Here is an 18,462-nt window from a genome sequence, read left to right as displayed (position 1 = left end):
AGATTCACTTTCGCCAGAAAGTCGTGTATACCTAACGTTGAAAATAAATTGTTTATTGTGAATGCCCCTATAAATTGTCTTATTTTTACAATTTAGTTTTAATCCAAATGATGTGTGTGCTAAGTGAGTGAACATCAAAGATTACACAACAGAAATGCGCGCTCTTTCTCTCTCCTTACCGTTAAGTAACTTGTGCATTGTTTTACTTACTTGTTTTTGACATATCTGACTGAACTACACACTTTCCAATGATGTCTGTGAGAAAGCTATATTCACTCGACAAGCTCACGCATCTGCACCGCGCGCTCAATCCACTCAGCGTAATTTGTTTATCAGCTCGCGCACATCAGCTATACAGGCGTTAATACTGAATGTTTAACATTATATTCATTGCATACATATACTTCGTAGTAGACATCCTTAACTCCAGTATCTATATCGGTGCATCCTTAATTATATATGATCTACACATTTTTATTGTAGGTTGTTGGTACTCATACATTTTGACAGATTAACAAAACAGTTGTTAAGGTCAGAAATAAATGATCTGGGACCTTGTTAAAAAGGACCAATAAACTTCAGCCTTTTATTTCTAATGTCTAGTTCCTTCAAGAAATGCTGAGCAGCAGGTGCTACACATAGTCGGGTAGGTTTGGTTAACTTTCTGTATGTTGGCTATAATTAACAAGATGAACTTCCGAACAGCAAAAATGGGCACTGACAAGTGAATGTGGGCATTGAAACGTTAATACTGATGTCATATACCTGATTTCTGAATGAGATTCTGTAGTGTATTTTAGGGCTGGGCGATGTAGCTAAAAAAATTTATCAACAATATAATGTTTCATATTGTTCGGTATTGATACTTATTGTAATTTTTTTAATAACCTTTTTTAAAACCGAGCAATATAATTTTTTTTTTAGTTTAACCACAATTTTTAATTTGCCCAATATATTACAAACAACATAACAGTCAATTTTTACAGTCAAACACAAAATAAAAATTAAACGAGTATCTCCTTTATTATGTTTTATATGCAGATTAAATAAGTCTTAAGGAAACTTTTGGCTTGTCTCCCGAGGCCACAGGAGGGCGCAATGAACAAAATAAAGCAGCGCATTAAACTGTCAATGCAAATAACTGTCTATAAATACGTGCATAACGTCTAAAATGAACATATATAAATCAAATATAATTTTGTAAACTGCATAAACAATTATGAACAAAACCGCATCATGTATTTATGCATTGCTTAATACAAAAAGCCAAATCGCCGATCACACAGATTGCATTTAAAAACATATGAGACGCAGTGAAATTAAATAAACCTTCACAAATTTGCGTCGCGTTTTCTAAACGTTTATCCTGTTTTAACTTTACATGGCTTTCTTTGCATCTCTTGCATGAGACGTGAGTGCAGCAGTCATATTTGTCCGTCTAAAAAAAATGTGCTGAATATGCGTTCTGTGTGAATGGCTTGGTTTCGGTTTTAACCTAATCAAGATCTTCTACGCATTGAGCTTCTATATTTCTCTAATATTTTGAATGAATAACGCAGCGGCGGCGCATCTCGTGGGCTAGACTAACAAAACATTAAAATGCAACAACGTCACTTACATAATCACCGCATCTCGTGTGCCACTGATGATGCTCCCTGATGCACACCTAACGTTCCATTGTACCATTTTTGCATTCAAATGCAAATTTATTTTAAATTAGACTAATATTCTTTTTTTTTTAATTCACAATCTCCTCATCACAGGCAGGCATTTCAGCATGTGTTTGTGTGTGCTGTCTGTGTCACTCATAACACGTGCCTATATCGTGCACTATATCGGAATTTTTTTTTCTATCGTTGTCGAAAAATATCGATACCGTTTTATCGCCCAGGCCTAGTGTATTGTCAGTATATGGTATTTTTGGCTCAGATGTTCATTTGACTTCTTATATGATCCCTTTTAAATCCTAGGCGGGGAAATGAATGTGTTTTTGTATTCCAAATTGAAAAGCTCAAATAAAATGAAATCAAACGTTCGTCACTCATTGATAGGGTGGTGAGTTCAAGAAGTAGGTCCACTTAGCTCTTAAACTGACCAACTTTTCTGCTGCTCAAGCTGAAATCTAGGTCAGAAGCTGGTGGTTTGTAAGATGATGATTTGAAGCAGCCTATCTAACTTGTTTTTCTTGTGTGCCAAACTGGCCTGTGTCCACTGATCCAAAACACATTGTCCATTTTGCCAGGCATAGGATTGGATGGGATTCAATGACATGTTGTCACATCAGCTCTCTCAGGGTCAAAAACTTTCTGTTAGGAATATGAATGGAATAAGAGTACTGACTACGCATGATGAGTTTTCAGACTTTTTTGTTGTTAATATTTCCTTCAAGAAGCTGGAATGATTTTTTTCCACCCCAGTGAGCTCATTTTAACCTCCACATCGCCCCCAAATCCTCCTCCTCTTATTGTGGAGGACCGAACTCTCCTCTGATCAGGAAAACATAGCAAGGCCTCCGAAGCCCATTTCAAAAACATGAAGCATCTGTGCTTGTCTGGAACTCCCAATGGATTTCTCTCAGGTCTAGAGATAAAGAGAAACCTACTTAGCTGTTTTCTGAAGGAGAAGATGATTCATTTCAGAGATGAAAGGCTGAAGTCTCTTGTCATTGATGGTGGGGGGGGGGGGGGGTGGGGGGGGGGGGGGGGGGGGGGGGGGGGTTCAAATGAAGAAAGGATGGAGAAATGGGGATGGAGTAGATGTGACCTTGAAGTGAATCCATTTAATCACCATGTCTAAGGTGATTTCAGTGGAAAATAAAACTGAAATTGTATTTTGCCCATTGTTTTAAGAATATTGCCTAAAGTTAAACTATTTTCCCCACTGTCTGAAATATTTACATGCTTGGAGTACTGAGCTCTTAGATTTAGCAACATGCTAGCACCAAACTCAATTGGAATTATTTGTTCTTTGAGTTTCACACGAGGAGCTCTGTCTACACTATGTAAACTGTTACTTATAAGGATTCCATTTCAGTTAGGATACTGTCTATCTAGACAGTAGACAGCAGTGCAGCTCACTAGGTTTTGTCACTGAGCTGATGTGTTTCAAAGTGTTGTAAACACGCTATCTGAATGATTCAATATGTCTGTTTGTGGTGCCACTGATTGAATTCAAACCTCTAGAGACATCAATTTGCTGTGTGCACTTCTCTTACACTCCCCCTCCCATTAGCATTATACATTAATGTCTAGGCCAATCCACATTGCCTAGACGACTGGCTCCAGTCGTCTAGGCCAATCCAGTCGACAGTCGTCTAGGCCAATCCACATTGCCTAGACGACTGGCTCCTTTTGCCTATTATATTAGGGCTAATGGATGACACCTGTATCCTGCTGCAGAACATAATGCACTATTGTAGTGTATTATGCCAGATGTACTCATGCACTTCATTACAGTTCAGCAGTGGATTTGATTTAACTCAAGAGATCAAAGAACAATAGAAGCACTTTTCTAAAGGGTTTGTTTGTATATCTGGCACAATATCCTTAGTGACAAAGTGCTCCATATCTCAAACTCGCAGCCATGCACAGACCAACAACCCTCACATACATGAGGCCAACTGGACATGTGCTAGTCTAATAATTCTTCCTTGCTCTGTCCTGTTCTGTCTTTGGCCTCCATCTCAGGTGATCGTATGAGGCAGATCTGTATTTATACCTGGTAGTAATGCATCTCAAATGAGTCTCCCGTGACTGCTTGTGATGGGATTTGGAGGGGAGGGTCTTCAAGGAAGATTGCCAATGGATGCTGATATCAGGCATACATAAAGATTTTGTATGTGCTTTTATTAATTTGTTTGTGTTTGTTTGAATTATTATTTAATAAGATGGCTATCTTATAACTACTACACACTAATACTAATAATAATAATAATAATATCAAGTTAAAATGTTATACATTTATTTATTTTTGTTATAGGAAATTGTATTTATCCAGGATGCATTAAATAGATAAAAAGTGACAGTAAAAAAATTTAAATCACTTCAGTAATTATATTCTATTAGTTGTAAATAAATGCTGTTCTTTTGAACTCTCCATTCATCAAAGAATCCTTTAAAAAATTGTATCACGGTTTCCACAAAAATATTAAGCAGCACAACTGTTTTTAATATTGATAATAATAATAGATGTTTCTTGAGCACCAAATCAGCATATTAGAATGATTTCTGTTGGATCATGTGATACTGAAGAGTAGGGCTGTGCGATATTGAAAAAAATGCGATATGCAATACCTTGTTAAACAATTCGATATGCGATACAATATTGCTTAGTGTATAAAATCAATTTAAATGAAAATCATATAACCAATGTGTTTCACATTCTTTCTTGCAAAAGAAAGAATCACTATAACTTCTGAAAGTGACCAGCAGTTTTAGCATTATTTAAAAAGTAATGTCACAAATCAGAAAATGTAATTTAACATCAATGTGAACATACAAACAAAAAAATGAATGACACTAATTTTATATCATTGTAACTTTTGCTTTCCACACACTTTAAGTACTTCTTCATATACCACAGCAGAAACTATAGTCTGAGAAAGTCTTAATCAAACATGATTAAAGACAAGTGAACAGTCAGTAAAAACAAAGAAAGAAAAAGAAATACACAATTTACAAGCATAGATAAAATAAACCGTAGTATTCAGGTACAGAAATTTCATAAGTGTAAAATAGCACTGCATTGTTTACTGTATGAATTAAATTTTAGATTAATTTTTGTTATAGCTGTTTTGTTGTTTGATTAACATTATGGACCGATTCAGCAGCACGTATTTATAGGCTGCTGTCCCTTTAAATCAGACTGCATGGAAACTTTGACCTTTTGCAACGTTTTGATTTAAGTAGCCTATTAAAATTATAATGATATTGCACGCCATTGCGATATGCATATTGCGATATTTACATTTGCGATATTTCTATAATTCCTATATATCGTGCAGCCCTACTGAAGAGTGGAGTAATGACTACTGAAATTTCAGCTTTGCCATCAAAGGAATAAATTACATTTGAAAATAGACTAAAATACCAACCCCAAACTTTTGAACAGTAGTGTGTGTAGGCATTTATATGTGAAAAATAAATATACTGTAACTGCCTATATATTTTAGGAATCCTTCATAAGGTGTGCATCATATGTGATGGTCTGTGGCATCCAAAAGTAGTGGGAGCATTTGCGTGTTATTCTTTATCATTTAATTTCTCATCTCCTACTATGTTGCTTTTCCTTCTCTCGTCATCTTCTTTCCCCATGCCTGGTTTCCATGGAAACGCCACATATGGTTCCAACAGATGTTTTCCCATTTTCCTGTGACGTGTTGAATTTCGCCCACTCTTGCGCCCAACATCAAGTCATAGGAAATATAGGAGATTATCAACCACACAGAAGAAAGCACATATTAGCCTTATCATATGAGTGCCAACAGAGCACATTCCAATAAACCGGAGAGTCCAAATATTTGGATACCTCCACAGAGGTCCAGTTTCATTCCAGAATTGCTGATGGGAATATTAGACTGTCTGTATCTGCTCCGTTTGAGTCCTGTAAATGGCCAGTTACGAACACAGTGCGTTAATGGTTTATTTGACCCAAATGAGCCAAAATTGGTTCCTGCAGTAATGCTCCACATTGACTTGAGCAGATTCAATAACACAGCGTGATTCTGTCCACTGTGCAAAGACACCTTATTGGCTAAGTGTGTCTGCTGACCTCTGTTTAGTTGCGGTCAGTAAAGAGGCCTAACACACAGGCGGGTGGTATCTGGTGTTTCCTCTTAATGCCTGCAGCCGGACCATCTAACAGATGTGCTCATCAGGCTCAGTAGCTCCATGTTAACATGCACAGGTTGTTTTCTCTCTTTGCAGTCAGCAGAAAATCTGTCCTCTAATGACCACACAGAGTTAAACCCATTTTCTCCAAGGTTAAGTGGACCGTTTTTGTGCTCATGCAAACATTAAGCACTATTATTGCTAAATGTATCTTTCCGGCTAATTGCTGAACAGCTTTGTAAAGGGACGGCTCACCCAAAAATGAAAAAAATTATGTGATCATTACCTTTTGAAACTTTTTTTTTTTTTTTCTCAGAGCACCAAAGGAGTTATTTGGAGCTGATTTTCCAATACAATGAGCGGTGACCATAGTTATCAAGGCCGGATTTTCAGTGAACGATGATTTAAATTTTGGTCTGTTCCTCACATGAAGCTACTGTATGACTTCAGAAGACTGACAATATAGTGGACATGTTGTATGGACCACTGTTAAGATGCTTTTATGGGGCTTTCAAGTCATTTTTTGAGCTAATAGCTCCTGGTGACCATTCACATTCATTGAATGGAAAAGAGCAGCTTAGATATCCTGGTGAACATCTGATTTTGTGTTTCACTGAAGAAAGTCATGAGGGTGAGTCACTAAACCCTCTTTACTGGGGCTCAAGCCCCAATAAAATACCACAGTGTCTCAGTAAAATATTACTGATAAATCCTTGTCTGAGAGTGGAGATCATGTATACCGACCGGAGTATAATTTTCCCTGATAATATTTCAGCAGTCATGTCATGTGTGTCTGTTAAAAATCAGAACCATTGATGGCAGATCTGCCAACGTGATCTCATGATAATTCGTATGTATTTTACGTAAAATGTGGTTCTATAAAACGTACATTTACTTACGTTTTTACAGGCACTAAAACGTACAAATACTGACGTATTTTCAGCATTTAAACGTACAAAACTGACGTATTTTCAGCATTTAAATGTACAAAACTGACGTATTGACGACACCTAAAAATGAATCCTTGTGAATATTGAAATTGCAGCATTCATTTTATTAGTTTTTAGTTGTTATATGAATTACATTGTTTTCAATTGCATTATTAAATTGTTTACTTATGAAATGATAACATTTCGTTTTGTTGTGATTTCTGCTGCCAGCTCGTTTCCAAGAATATGCCTACATAATGTTAAACACAACTGACGTATTTTCAGCATTTAAATGTACAAAACTGACGTATTGACGACACCTAAAAATGAATCCTTGTGAATATTGAAATTGCAGCATTCATTTTATTAGTTTTTAGTTGTTATATGAATTACATTGTTTTCAATTGCATTATTAAATTGTTTACTTATGAAATGATAACATTTCGTTTTGTTGTGATTTCTGCTGCCAGCTCGTTTCCAAGAATATGCCTACATAATGTTAAACACGGCTTCACTTTAAACCTTAAAATAAATAACATTTCTGCAATCGTTTAACCTTTACTTGTCATGTAATGTTTACTTTGATTGTCATGGGCCACAAAAGGCGTTTTCTCAGACATCCTGTGACTGACAATAGAACTATAAAATACACCAAAAACGCAACATAATTGCGGAATGAAAAATTTGTATTAGTTCGCTGTAATCCAAATCTTCCGAATCCATAGGACTGCGAGGAACAGACCCAAATCCAAGCCTTTTTTCGGCGACCTTCTTCTCCATCACGAGCAGCGAGTCCAGTGACCGTGAGCAGCAAAACCCGCGCTGACTGACGCGCTCTTTACAAATTCAAATGTTGCCGCTTCAAACGACAGGTTTTACTGCAGGATAATCGAACGCTCATTGGCTCTCGCCTGCATTCGTCACAGATCGAAGAAACATGTTTTCAATTGCCTCACCAGAAACATGCCTTGTTTCTGGTGAGGTGTGTTTGAATGATGCACCTCATTCAAAGAGTTCACGAGTTCACGGAGTGGATCGAGAAAATTATCTGGATAATATTTTCAGCGATTAACAACATAAATTCTGCTCTGGATCACACAAACCTACTGTATTCCGCCAGAGAGGACTGCGGGTGCAACACATCGTCATTTGGATTACTTTTAGTACTGCTTTTGACATTTTTGCAATAAATAAATGATTGTAACGTTAATTGCATTTATCTGTCTGTCATGTTTTTCTTATACTGTACAGAAATGTTTAGGCTTATAGGTAGGAGTGGAATTAGCGACTATAAATATATTTGAATGCTATATTGTTTCAAAATATTTTATTTTCCTGCGTATTTCGGTAATTTGCGTTTTATATCCTTTATATATCGCTATAAAATGGGTAGGTTAAGGGGTCTAAAAATCTAAATTGCATATTAATAAAATGATAAAAATGCATATTCGCTATAAAATGGGTAGGTTTAGGTTTGGGGGCAGGTTAAGGGGTCTAAAAATCTAAATCGCTTATTAATGAAATGATAAAAATGCATTGATACGAATATCTAAATGATATAAAAGATACGTAAATATTTTTACGTTTTTTTTAGCTAAAAATACATAGCGATTTGTACGTTTTAAACGTTGAAATACGTCTAAATTGTACGTTTTAGCATGAATAAAAACGGTCAAAAGTGTACGTTTTGTGCTTGTAAATGTTACGTATTAATACCTACGTATAAACATGAGACCAGGCTGGATCTGCGAATGAGTTGCTATTGACCTGATCGGTTAAATGGGTTTGCAAAAAGGTCTAATCACTAAAGTGTTTGTGATTCAGTTTGATTCATTCAGATGGTTCACTCAAGCACTGAATCATTTGCAGCGGTTTCTCACAATGAAATGGCAACAGGATTTTGTAAGACAGGAAACAAAAAGAGTGCTGAATGAGGAAGATATTTACCTACAACCCATTGCAGGAAACAAAACTTGGAATATATTCTATCGTTTGTCAAGGATAAAGTAGTTCTTTATTGCATATACTGTACAGCTTGGGAATGACTCCGTACTGCATACCATACCACAAAATACCATTTATATGCATTACAGTATCAAAAAAGTATCAAAATGTGCCCCGGGACAGAACTTGAACTTGAACTGTCCCTTTTAAAATCAGAACACAATCTTATTTCCATAAAGCAGGTGTAATGTTCCCCAATCTGTGGTGAGATGATGATAATAAAGATTAGTTAGTCAGAATCCACTCACCGCTCAAAATGCCAGAGCTTTGGTCAGTCCTGAGTTCTGCACGCTAATCCTTTCATTATAACAAACAAAGTGTAGACACGATGTAAATAAGAGATTTATTGTGCAGTGTAGAGAGATTCATTGATTATAATGGAAGATTGCGATGAACTGAAATGAATGACACCTTTTCGGTTATTATTAGGAGAATGCTCTTTGAGTGCTTTCTTGGGTGTGTATAATCAATTCTGAATTTGAATAAAAGTTTGTTTGTCATGCTGCTAAGAGGACCAATGTGGCATTCTAGAGTGACATGCTCATATAAATGGGGGATTCCCTCTCGAAATCGTAATGACTGACAGTGATAATCATAACAATGGACTGGCAAAATATGATGTCAAAATAGATGTGCATGAACGCTAAAGCACCATCACTAATTTCAGAAGCACCCTCAGTGATTGATTCTGGAACAGAGAGCATCCTTCCGGAGCTCCTCTGTCTGCGGACTTGAGACCAGTGTGTGACGCCGGTTGTCGCTCATTAACACACACACACACACACACACACACACACATATATATATATATATATATATATATATATATATATATAAGCTTGATAACCACTGCCCTAGAGGAAGGGAAACATGCTGAAGATTTTGCCCTGGGTATGCGAAATACTTTTCTGGTACTCGTTAGAGCAGTGGTTCTCAAACCTGTCCTGGAGTACCCACAGCCCTGCACATTTTGTATGTCTCCCTCATCTATCACACCTGATTCAACTCATCAGCTCATTAGTGGAGACTTCAAGACCTGAAGTGGGTGTGTCAGATATAGGGAGACATACAAAATGTGCAGTGCTGGGGGTACTTCATGGATAGGTTTGAGAACCACTGCATTAGAGCAAAGAGACTTGGGAAATTAATTAAGCAGCCTGACTGCTAATGACCGCAGATTGGACAAGCTGATTAATAATAGGTCTGAGTGTCGGATTCTATGTGAACAGCATTGATTGAAGTTGATTGGACTGATGTTTCTGTATTAGAAGCAAATCAATTCTTACAAGGAAAAAAAAATGATTCCATTTAAGTAGCTGTTTCAGATGTAATTGTATTCATTCATTGTAGTTGCACATTTGTATATTTGTTTTCTCATAATCATCTAATTTTGTTCTGCAGGGCAATATTTTAGTTTGCTACAATGGCATGAGGATAGCTGATGTTTTGTTGGTTTTTATTGGATTCTTGTTGAGCAAGGGATAATGGAGGTCGCATAGATGTTTACAGCATTCAGCTGTTTAACCAATGAGGCTGCCACGCATATCGCTGAGTCAGATCGCCATAACACCTCATAAATATGGATGAGTGTGGACTGTATTATTAGCATGAACTGCTCTACCTCACCACAGCTACTCAGACTGGGCATGTTCTCATGTGTAAATGGGTATACAGCCTGAATAAACAGGCCAACTGCTTAACCTCTCGTTCCAGCTGTGTTGAGTGGCCATCCACAAGCACATCTGTTTGAGGTGGTAACCACTCCTGTGAGGGTCATAATATTAAAGCTTGGGTCGTGCTGTATAGCCAGCTTGATCATATGCTAATTACCTCTGTAATTAACCTTCACTCTTGCCTGGTAAGTAGTGATTTGAGCACATATGTGTGTCATGTGCAGAAAACACTCAGGTACATACTAGATTTATTACCTAGTTTAAGACCTATTGATCTGTTGGAGCTCATCTTTCCAAAGAGCTGGTAAGACTTGAGTCTGGCAGGCATGTGCGATTCGCATTGATTGCATGTTTTGCAATGGCGTAGATTCATGCGATTTAAGATGCACAGCCACCATTGTGTTGTGACGATCCGTAAAATATAGTCCTTAGCTGCATTAAGCTAATCTGGCACATTGCATAGCAGCCCTTTTATTACTGAATAGTCCTTGATTGCTTTGGCGTACATCAGATAGTGTCTGCTTTACGTACACTAACCTTTACAAGCTTACACCCTGCCTCATTTCCTCTCTGGGATCTTCATTCATTTTTATTTTCCTGGGTTGACAGCTCTGTATAATCCAAACCAGTGTTCAATTTCCTGATGGAGATTGCTGAGTGATCTCAGAGATTCACCCATTCAGCCTCCAAGCCATCCATCACACTGACACACATGCCACAGCCAATGTACTTGTACCGCAGCCACAGCTGTCAAGGAAATTGAGAATTGAAGGGACAAGTCACCCAGAAACAAAACTATTCTGGCTCATACTTTTACAGTGTCCTTGTAAAACGTTACATGTACTTACTATAGTAATACCAGTACGTTTTGCATATTGACTAACCCTAAACCAAACCTTAACCCTATAGATTAAGTACATGTTGTTAGTTAATTTTACACAATACTTGTATTACAATTTAATTCCAATGTAACAAGGATACCTTTAAAAAAGGGTGACCAAATTCTGTCATACTCCAAACCAGCTTAACATTTTACTGAGCGTGTTTGAGACACAATTCCAGACTAGTATGTTGTCACATTTTTTTTGTAATATCCAGAGTGCTGTTTTACATACACTAACCTCCAAAAAAGCAGCATAAATGGGCAGAAAGAGGAATGATATCATTGGAATCACTCTCAGAATTTTTTTTTTCCAGCTAATGAATGATGAGAACATTGACACTCAGAATCCACCTGGCTTTAAAAAGCTCAAGCCTGACGCAACTTCAAGCACTGATATTAAACAATGCTATTGTCTGTTGGTGTTGACGCTAATCCAAAGTTCTGTCATGGAACTCTAGATGGCGCAGGCCGATAGGTTCTAATTCAGTCTGACACAATCACATCATTATTCACATGGCACAGCTGATTGGTTTCTTTCGCATCAGCAGCCAATGAGCTTGCTGCTCAACATTCAAATACTTGGCTAGTGCTTGCTGTAGCAGTTGCAGCACGCTTCAGAAACCCTCCACCTTCCCCAGCTCCACCCATATAGGTTTGCTACAGGGTAATTTCATGTATGTTATATGTGCAGCAGCAGTATTTCTTGCATGCTGACAGCAGCGTGTCTGTGGATGTATTGCCAGGAGCAATTCTCGGTACTTGCTCTGCAGCAGCAGTAGCGTAGCAGATCTATTCTGCCAAGACCAAACACAGTAACATTGCCATGTACGTATATTACCATGCATAACTTTCTGAAATTTGTCATGAAAGAAATATAGTTATTGTTATCATCTTTATAGTTATTGTTCTTGGTTTAAACAGGCCTTTGGTCGACAATTTTGTCCTCTTCCCTTTGTTCATTTCTTTAAATATGTTCCTTTGAAGATATTCCTTTCGATATGCCTGAGTTGTTGTCAGATAGCCTCAGAAGGCTAACCTGCTGATGTTAACATTTTTGTTGCTTGTTTTGTAACAAGATGTGCCACTTTTTACATGTGTTGCCTTCTCTGCATTGAAAAAATGAGACAGAAGTCAAACAAAAACATCAACCTTTATTTCAGGATGTCTTCTGTCAAATGAAATTATAAGAATGCCTTAATAACAAAGGGCTTTGAAAATGTGGCTTCTTAAAAAAAGAAGTGCTCTTGTGGCTCAACTTGCCCCAGCTGAGGGGTAAGTTGATCAGTGTGAATGGGTAAACTAAGCCAAGTGGGGTAAACTGACCCACTGACTTTTTTTTCTTTTTTAGTGTAAACCTGAACATAGTTTAAAAATTCACACTTTTCTTAAAGGAACACTCCACTATTTTTGAAAATAGGCTCATTTTCCAACTCTCCTAGAGTTAAACAGTTGAGTTTTACCGTTTTCGAATCCATTCAGCCGATCTCCGGGTCTGGCGGTAGCACTTTTAGCTGCAGCTTAGCATAGATCATTGAATCTGATTAGACTGTTAGCATCTCGCTCAAAAATGACCAAAGAGTTTCGATATTTTTCCTATTTAAAACTTGACTCTTCTGTAGTTACATCGTGTACTAAGACCGGCGGAAAATGAAAAGTTGCGATTTTCTAGCCTAGGCCGATATGGCTAGGAACTATGCTCTCATTCCGGAGTAATTATCGAGGAACTTTGCTGCCGTACCATGGATGCAGCAGGCGTAGCGCCTGAAAATAGTCCCCAGCATGTTCCCTGTGCAAGTAGGTGGTCACGTTGGTTATGTTGGCGGAAGTTAGCCTATTTTCAGGCGCTGCGCCTGCTGCATCCATGGTACGGCAGCAAAGTTCCTTGATTATTACGCCGGAATGGGAGTATAGTTCCTAGCCATATCGGCCTAGAAAATCGCAACTTTTCATTTTCCGTCGGTCTTAGTACACGATGTAACTACCGATGAGTCAAGTTTTAAATAGCAAAAAATATCGAAACTCTTTGGTCATTTTTGAGCGAGATGCTAACGGTCTAATCCGATTCAATGATCTATGCTAAGCTGCAGCTAAAAGTGCTACCTCCAGACCTGGAGATTGACTGAATGGATTCGAAAACGGTAAAACTCAACTGTTTAACACTAGGGGAGTTGGAAAATGAGCCTATTTTCAAAAAAATAGTGGAGTGTTCCTTTAAATGTAATTTTAAACGTAACTTGGCACAACATAACTTTTAATGTAAACAACATCAAAACAACCAAATCTGTTCTGCATTTCAACAACTATTCAACATTCCACCCATCAAGGTTGCAGGGAAATATGAAGGATTACTCCCTTCTTGCAGTTCCCCCAGCCTTTTGAGGTTGAGGTAGCTTCTTCAGCACATCACTTTGTGGGAAAAAAAGCCACATCATTTTCCTTGAAGACAAAAGTGGGTTTCTCATTGACAGTGCTCCCCCGGATTCTTCTGAGAAATCTTGCACTCACTTCGTCGACCTCAAGTTTCTCAACCATGCCAATTTAATGATAGCTCCTGCGTTTGGTGTTGAACTTCACTATAATGAAGTCACCAACAAACAGATCTGAGATGTCGCTACTATCATCCTCAGAGCTCTCATACTCCGAAATGTCATCCCTGCTGTTTATTTTTTCTTTCTTCATGAGCCATTTCAATTGCTTGCTTTTCATGTGTATCAGTTAGGATTCTTGACTTCAAACGCTTTCTCTTTGTTTGTGTCCTGGGCATACTTTTGGGTAGGGGCAGAATTTCTTCTGCAGACACGTATGAAGTGTGGCTGGGATCCAAATCCGTTTCTCTTGGTGAAGCACATCCATGTGTGAGGCATGGTGAAAGCAGTGATGCTGGTTGAAGCAATTGGTGGATCATCTGCAACAGCAGACTGTAGCTCAGGGGCTGGCCTGTCTGTTACCATGGATGGCTCATGATCAATGATCAAACTCCTGATCAGAGAAAATATCTCTGTTGTAAGGGGAAATTCCCAAGGACCTGAATCCAGAAGTTATATTCCGTGGTGTCATTGCTAACATGAAAGCCTCATTCACATATCCAGGGATCTGGTATATGGTGGATGTTTTGCCTGGGTTAGTTCTCATCCAACCATCAAGAGCTTTGTTGTAATAGGTCTTAAATGGACCATAAATGCTCTTGTCCAGAGGCTGTAAGCGATGGGACGTGTGGGGTGGAATGGTGAGCAGAACAATACCCTTTTTCTTTGCTATATCCACTGCCCTCATTGAAATGTGGGCCTCATGGTTATCAAGGATTAGCAACATGGGATGGTCAGAGGAGCAGTTGGTGTGCTGAACTAGATGTTCTCAGCAAAGGTGTCTTCATTTATCCAGCCAGATCTGGTGGATGTCCCAATTGATCCTTGAGGTGCTCCTGTGATGCAATGTTCTTTATATCAAACCTGTGGGAAGATAAACATAGGAGGGACTGCATTCCCAGTAGCATTGACGGCACAGACCACAGTCACAAGCTCTCCTCTTTCAGCAGATGTGATGGCACCCACTTGTTTTTTTCCTTTCTCTGCCACTACCTGCTTTGGTGTCTGCACTGTTGTGACACCGGTTTCGTCAACATTGTAAATCATGTTTGGAGGGAATTTATGCCTATAAAACAGACAGAACATGAAAGAGCCAAACTGGAATCAGAGTGCCTAAACCTTGCAGTTAATGCAAGAAGCAACTAAACAGCCCTCACTTGATATCCTTGTAAATACAACTAGTAGAACAACACATGTGCCAGTCTTTGTATATGTACTTATCTGTTGTGTTCAGTTATTGTTATAAATGTAATCTAATGTGTTCTCTCACCTGTCCATCACTTTTGACAGATTGTTAAAGAACTCCTTTAGTTTTATTGAAGGCTGAAGCACTTCCCACATATGTTGCTTCAGGTATACGGCAGGAGAGATGGTGACGTGCTTTGACATTGTTGAACCAATCTCGACCTAAAAATAATTAATTATATCAAGATGCTATGTTTAGCTGCACAAGATCAGTTAAACTTAGTTGAGCTACTGAATTATGTGATGTCTTGCACATCCTACCGGCTAAACCCTTCTCTTTCCAGTTGTTGGGGACAGGAATATTGTTTCTGTCTGCCGATTCAAATGCCAATTCACAACATTTTTGGGGGGTAAGGCCATGTAACTGGTCAGCCAGCTTCTTGATGTGGTCTGCAAGCTCCTTCTCTAGCTCCTCTGTGAAGACCCTCTTTGCCTCTGCTGTTCCACTGTAACCAGTGGTTTTCACTTCCTGTCCCTCCTTCTTTTTTATATATCTACGTAAGTTTGACCTGTCAATATTTTTTTATTTTGCCACAGCTCTGATGTATTTGCCACCCATTACATCATTTGCTGCTTTCTCCATGTCCTCAAGGGGTATTGAGCTCCAGTTGGTCTTCCTCTTATAATATCTTGGCGTGATATCTTTTCTAAAATGTTTAAAATATGAAATAAAATCAGTTGTGTGATACTACACTGAAATACATTTTTTTAACTACACACATTCAGTGTCTTCAGTGCCTCATGGTGGGGTAAGTTGAACCGCTGGTTGAGTTTACCCCACATCATTTGGTTCACTTTGCCCCACAGCCACCATTTTTGGAAAAACTGCCTGGCTTAGTAATTCAGGCTAATCTTTAGCTAAATCATTCACATGGTTTTATACATTTGTCTATCACCAATATGTATGGTACAAATATTTAGGCCTGGATAAATCTGCTTTGACATAACAGCCATTATACCTGACATGTATAAACTTTACTTTTTTTTTGTGAAAAAAAATCATACTTACCACTTTAACATGTGCTTCCCTCCACCACAGCAAAATTGAAATGATGGTTGCTTCCTGGATTTGTGGTCACATTGGTAAAAATCTGTAGGGTTGCCTAGATACAGGGGGTAGGTCAACTTACCCACTGGCTCACTTTGCCCCTCTCTCCCCCTATATGTTTGTTAGCTTAGCAACATGCTAACACCAAACTCCTCCACTTTTTTGAGTAGCACTGTTTGTTTCTCTTGATGTAGCGTGTTATAAATCAGTCACTTGTGAGGTTCCATTTCCATAAGAATATGGTCTTATAAGGTTGGCGCCTATATGTAGGCAGTAGACAGCTAGGCAGCACACTAGGTTTTGGAACAGAGCCCGTATGTGTGTCTGTAGGGATTGCAATAATTCATCATATTTCCTCACTATGTGTTTGTGAGAAGTGTTCATTTTGCAAATATATTCATCCCTCGTTGCTTTTTCTTTTGTTCCAGTGCTGAGGCTGCTGAAGGAGGGAGCTGACCTGAACACAGTGATTTCCTCAGGAGGATCTCTGCTCCATCTGGTAAGAACATAAGGACAAGCTCTGACAAATTCAGTTACATGCGCGTTGCCGCTTGAGCCGTCATACACTGTGACTGTGATGTCTTCGGCAGAATATCTAACTGTCCCGGTTTCAAACCATTGTCCCAAAACTCAGTTCCTTTATCTCTGAGGTCCTCTACAAAATATTATGTAGACTTATTTTAAAGAAATAATATAAAATGTTCTGACTTTAGAGATGCTCAGACACAAATCAACAGGGGCGCGGGAAGATGTTTTCGGTTGGGGGTGCTGTGTGTGTCCGTGTTGGGTGAAGGGGGTTCGGGGGGGCTGGTTCACTTACGTCGGTGCTCGTGCTGGGACTGGTGTTGTTTGGATGCCGATTTTGGAAAGTTTTTGCTGGGATGGGCATTTAAAAAAATCTGAAATTCGCGTTTGCGCCATTTATCTCCTTGTATTAAAGTTAATCTTGTTTGCATTCTGTACAGTTCATCTCTGATACCACGCGCTAGCGTCACGTGTTCATGAGGATTAGGCTAATCATCCCATATAGAAAACATCAAGTAAAATTTATCAGGTTTATAAAAATAAACATGGGTTTATAATAGCCCACATACAATTTACATTTCAGTGATCATTACAAATAAATTATTAAATGCTAAAACTGAATAAATTTAAATGAACAAAATTGGCGTTGCATTTGCAACCATGTGAAAACAGGGGGTGCTGCAGCCCCCTCAGCACCCCTACTTCCCCCGTCCCTGCAGAACAATACATTTTTTATGGTGCAGCATATGAAATCAACCATTCATATCCAATGCAATAAATGAAATTAATTTTTTATTACAATTTTGATTATTACACCTCTAACGAAATCAACCTGTGCCTCTCTGCAATTAATGTAATTATCTAATGTGAAAAGAGCTACATCTTTTTAATCCATTTAAATGTCTCATTTAAATGCACAGTAGATTAGCGAAATAATGTCTGAATAAAGTTAATTCACTCATTCAATAAAGCACTCAGAAAGCTTGTTATTGGGCAAAAGGATTTAAGGATTTAAGTTTGATTGAGGCAGTTGACACATTCAATTAATTATTTTTCCCAAAATTACAGCGGGTGCAAAAAGTATTAGGCTTCAAGTCATACTTTAAATGTATGGATTTCATAGAATTAGATACAAAAATTGATTATTTTTGTAATGACTTCTAATCAACTAGTGCAGGGGTGGCGAACTCCGGGCCTGGAGAGCCGCAGCCCTGCAGAGTTCAGCTCCAACCCTAATTAAAACTCACCTGACTGTAGCTTTCTAGTAACCCTTCAGACCTTGATTAGCTTGTTCAGGTGTGTTTGATTAGGGTTGAAGCAAAACTCTGCAGGGCTGCGGCTCTCCAGGACCGACGTTCGCCACCCCTGAACTAGTGTCAATTTTTAGTGTTTGCATGAAGTTGGTTTTCCTCAGGTTCACACAGGTGTCCTGTCAGAGTAACCACAGATCATCAAGTTCATCAAATTACTGAAACAATGAACGTGATCCACTAAAAAGTGTCGCTGTGTTTGAAATGATTGATGAACACAAATTTAAAACCAATGTGTACCCATCCATTCAAAAGTTTGGCATTCAGAAGATTTGTAGATGTTTTTGAAAATAGTCTCTTATGCTTAAGGTAGCATTTTAAATTGCTGTGTTTTATTTCAAAAATACAGTAAAAACTTTAATATTGTGAAATATTATTACAATTTAAAATAACTATTTTCTATGCATAGAAAATAATAATAATAATAAAGAC

General features: G+C 38.2%; 1 protein-coding gene across 1 annotated transcript in view; it reads left to right on the top strand.

Moving 5' to 3' along the window:
* Positions 1–18,462, top strand: part of myo16 (myosin XVI) — a 182,646-nt gene that overhangs the window by 39,539 nt on the left and 124,645 nt on the right. The window contains exon 3 of the mRNA XM_016232534.1: positions 16,624–16,694. Within this exon, the coding sequence (XP_016088020.1) occupies positions 16,624–16,694 (71 nt within the window). The remainder of the gene's footprint in view (positions 1–16,623; positions 16,695–18,462) is intronic.

This window comes from Sinocyclocheilus grahami, unplaced genomic scaffold (assembly GCF_001515645.1).
Source record: "Sinocyclocheilus grahami isolate Dianchi unplaced genomic scaffold, SAMN03320097.WGS_v1.1 scaffold413.1, whole genome shotgun sequence".
NCBI lineage: Eukaryota > Metazoa > Chordata > Actinopteri > Cypriniformes > Cyprinidae > Sinocyclocheilus > Sinocyclocheilus grahami.
This window is presented reverse-complemented; position numbering and strand designations above follow the sequence as displayed.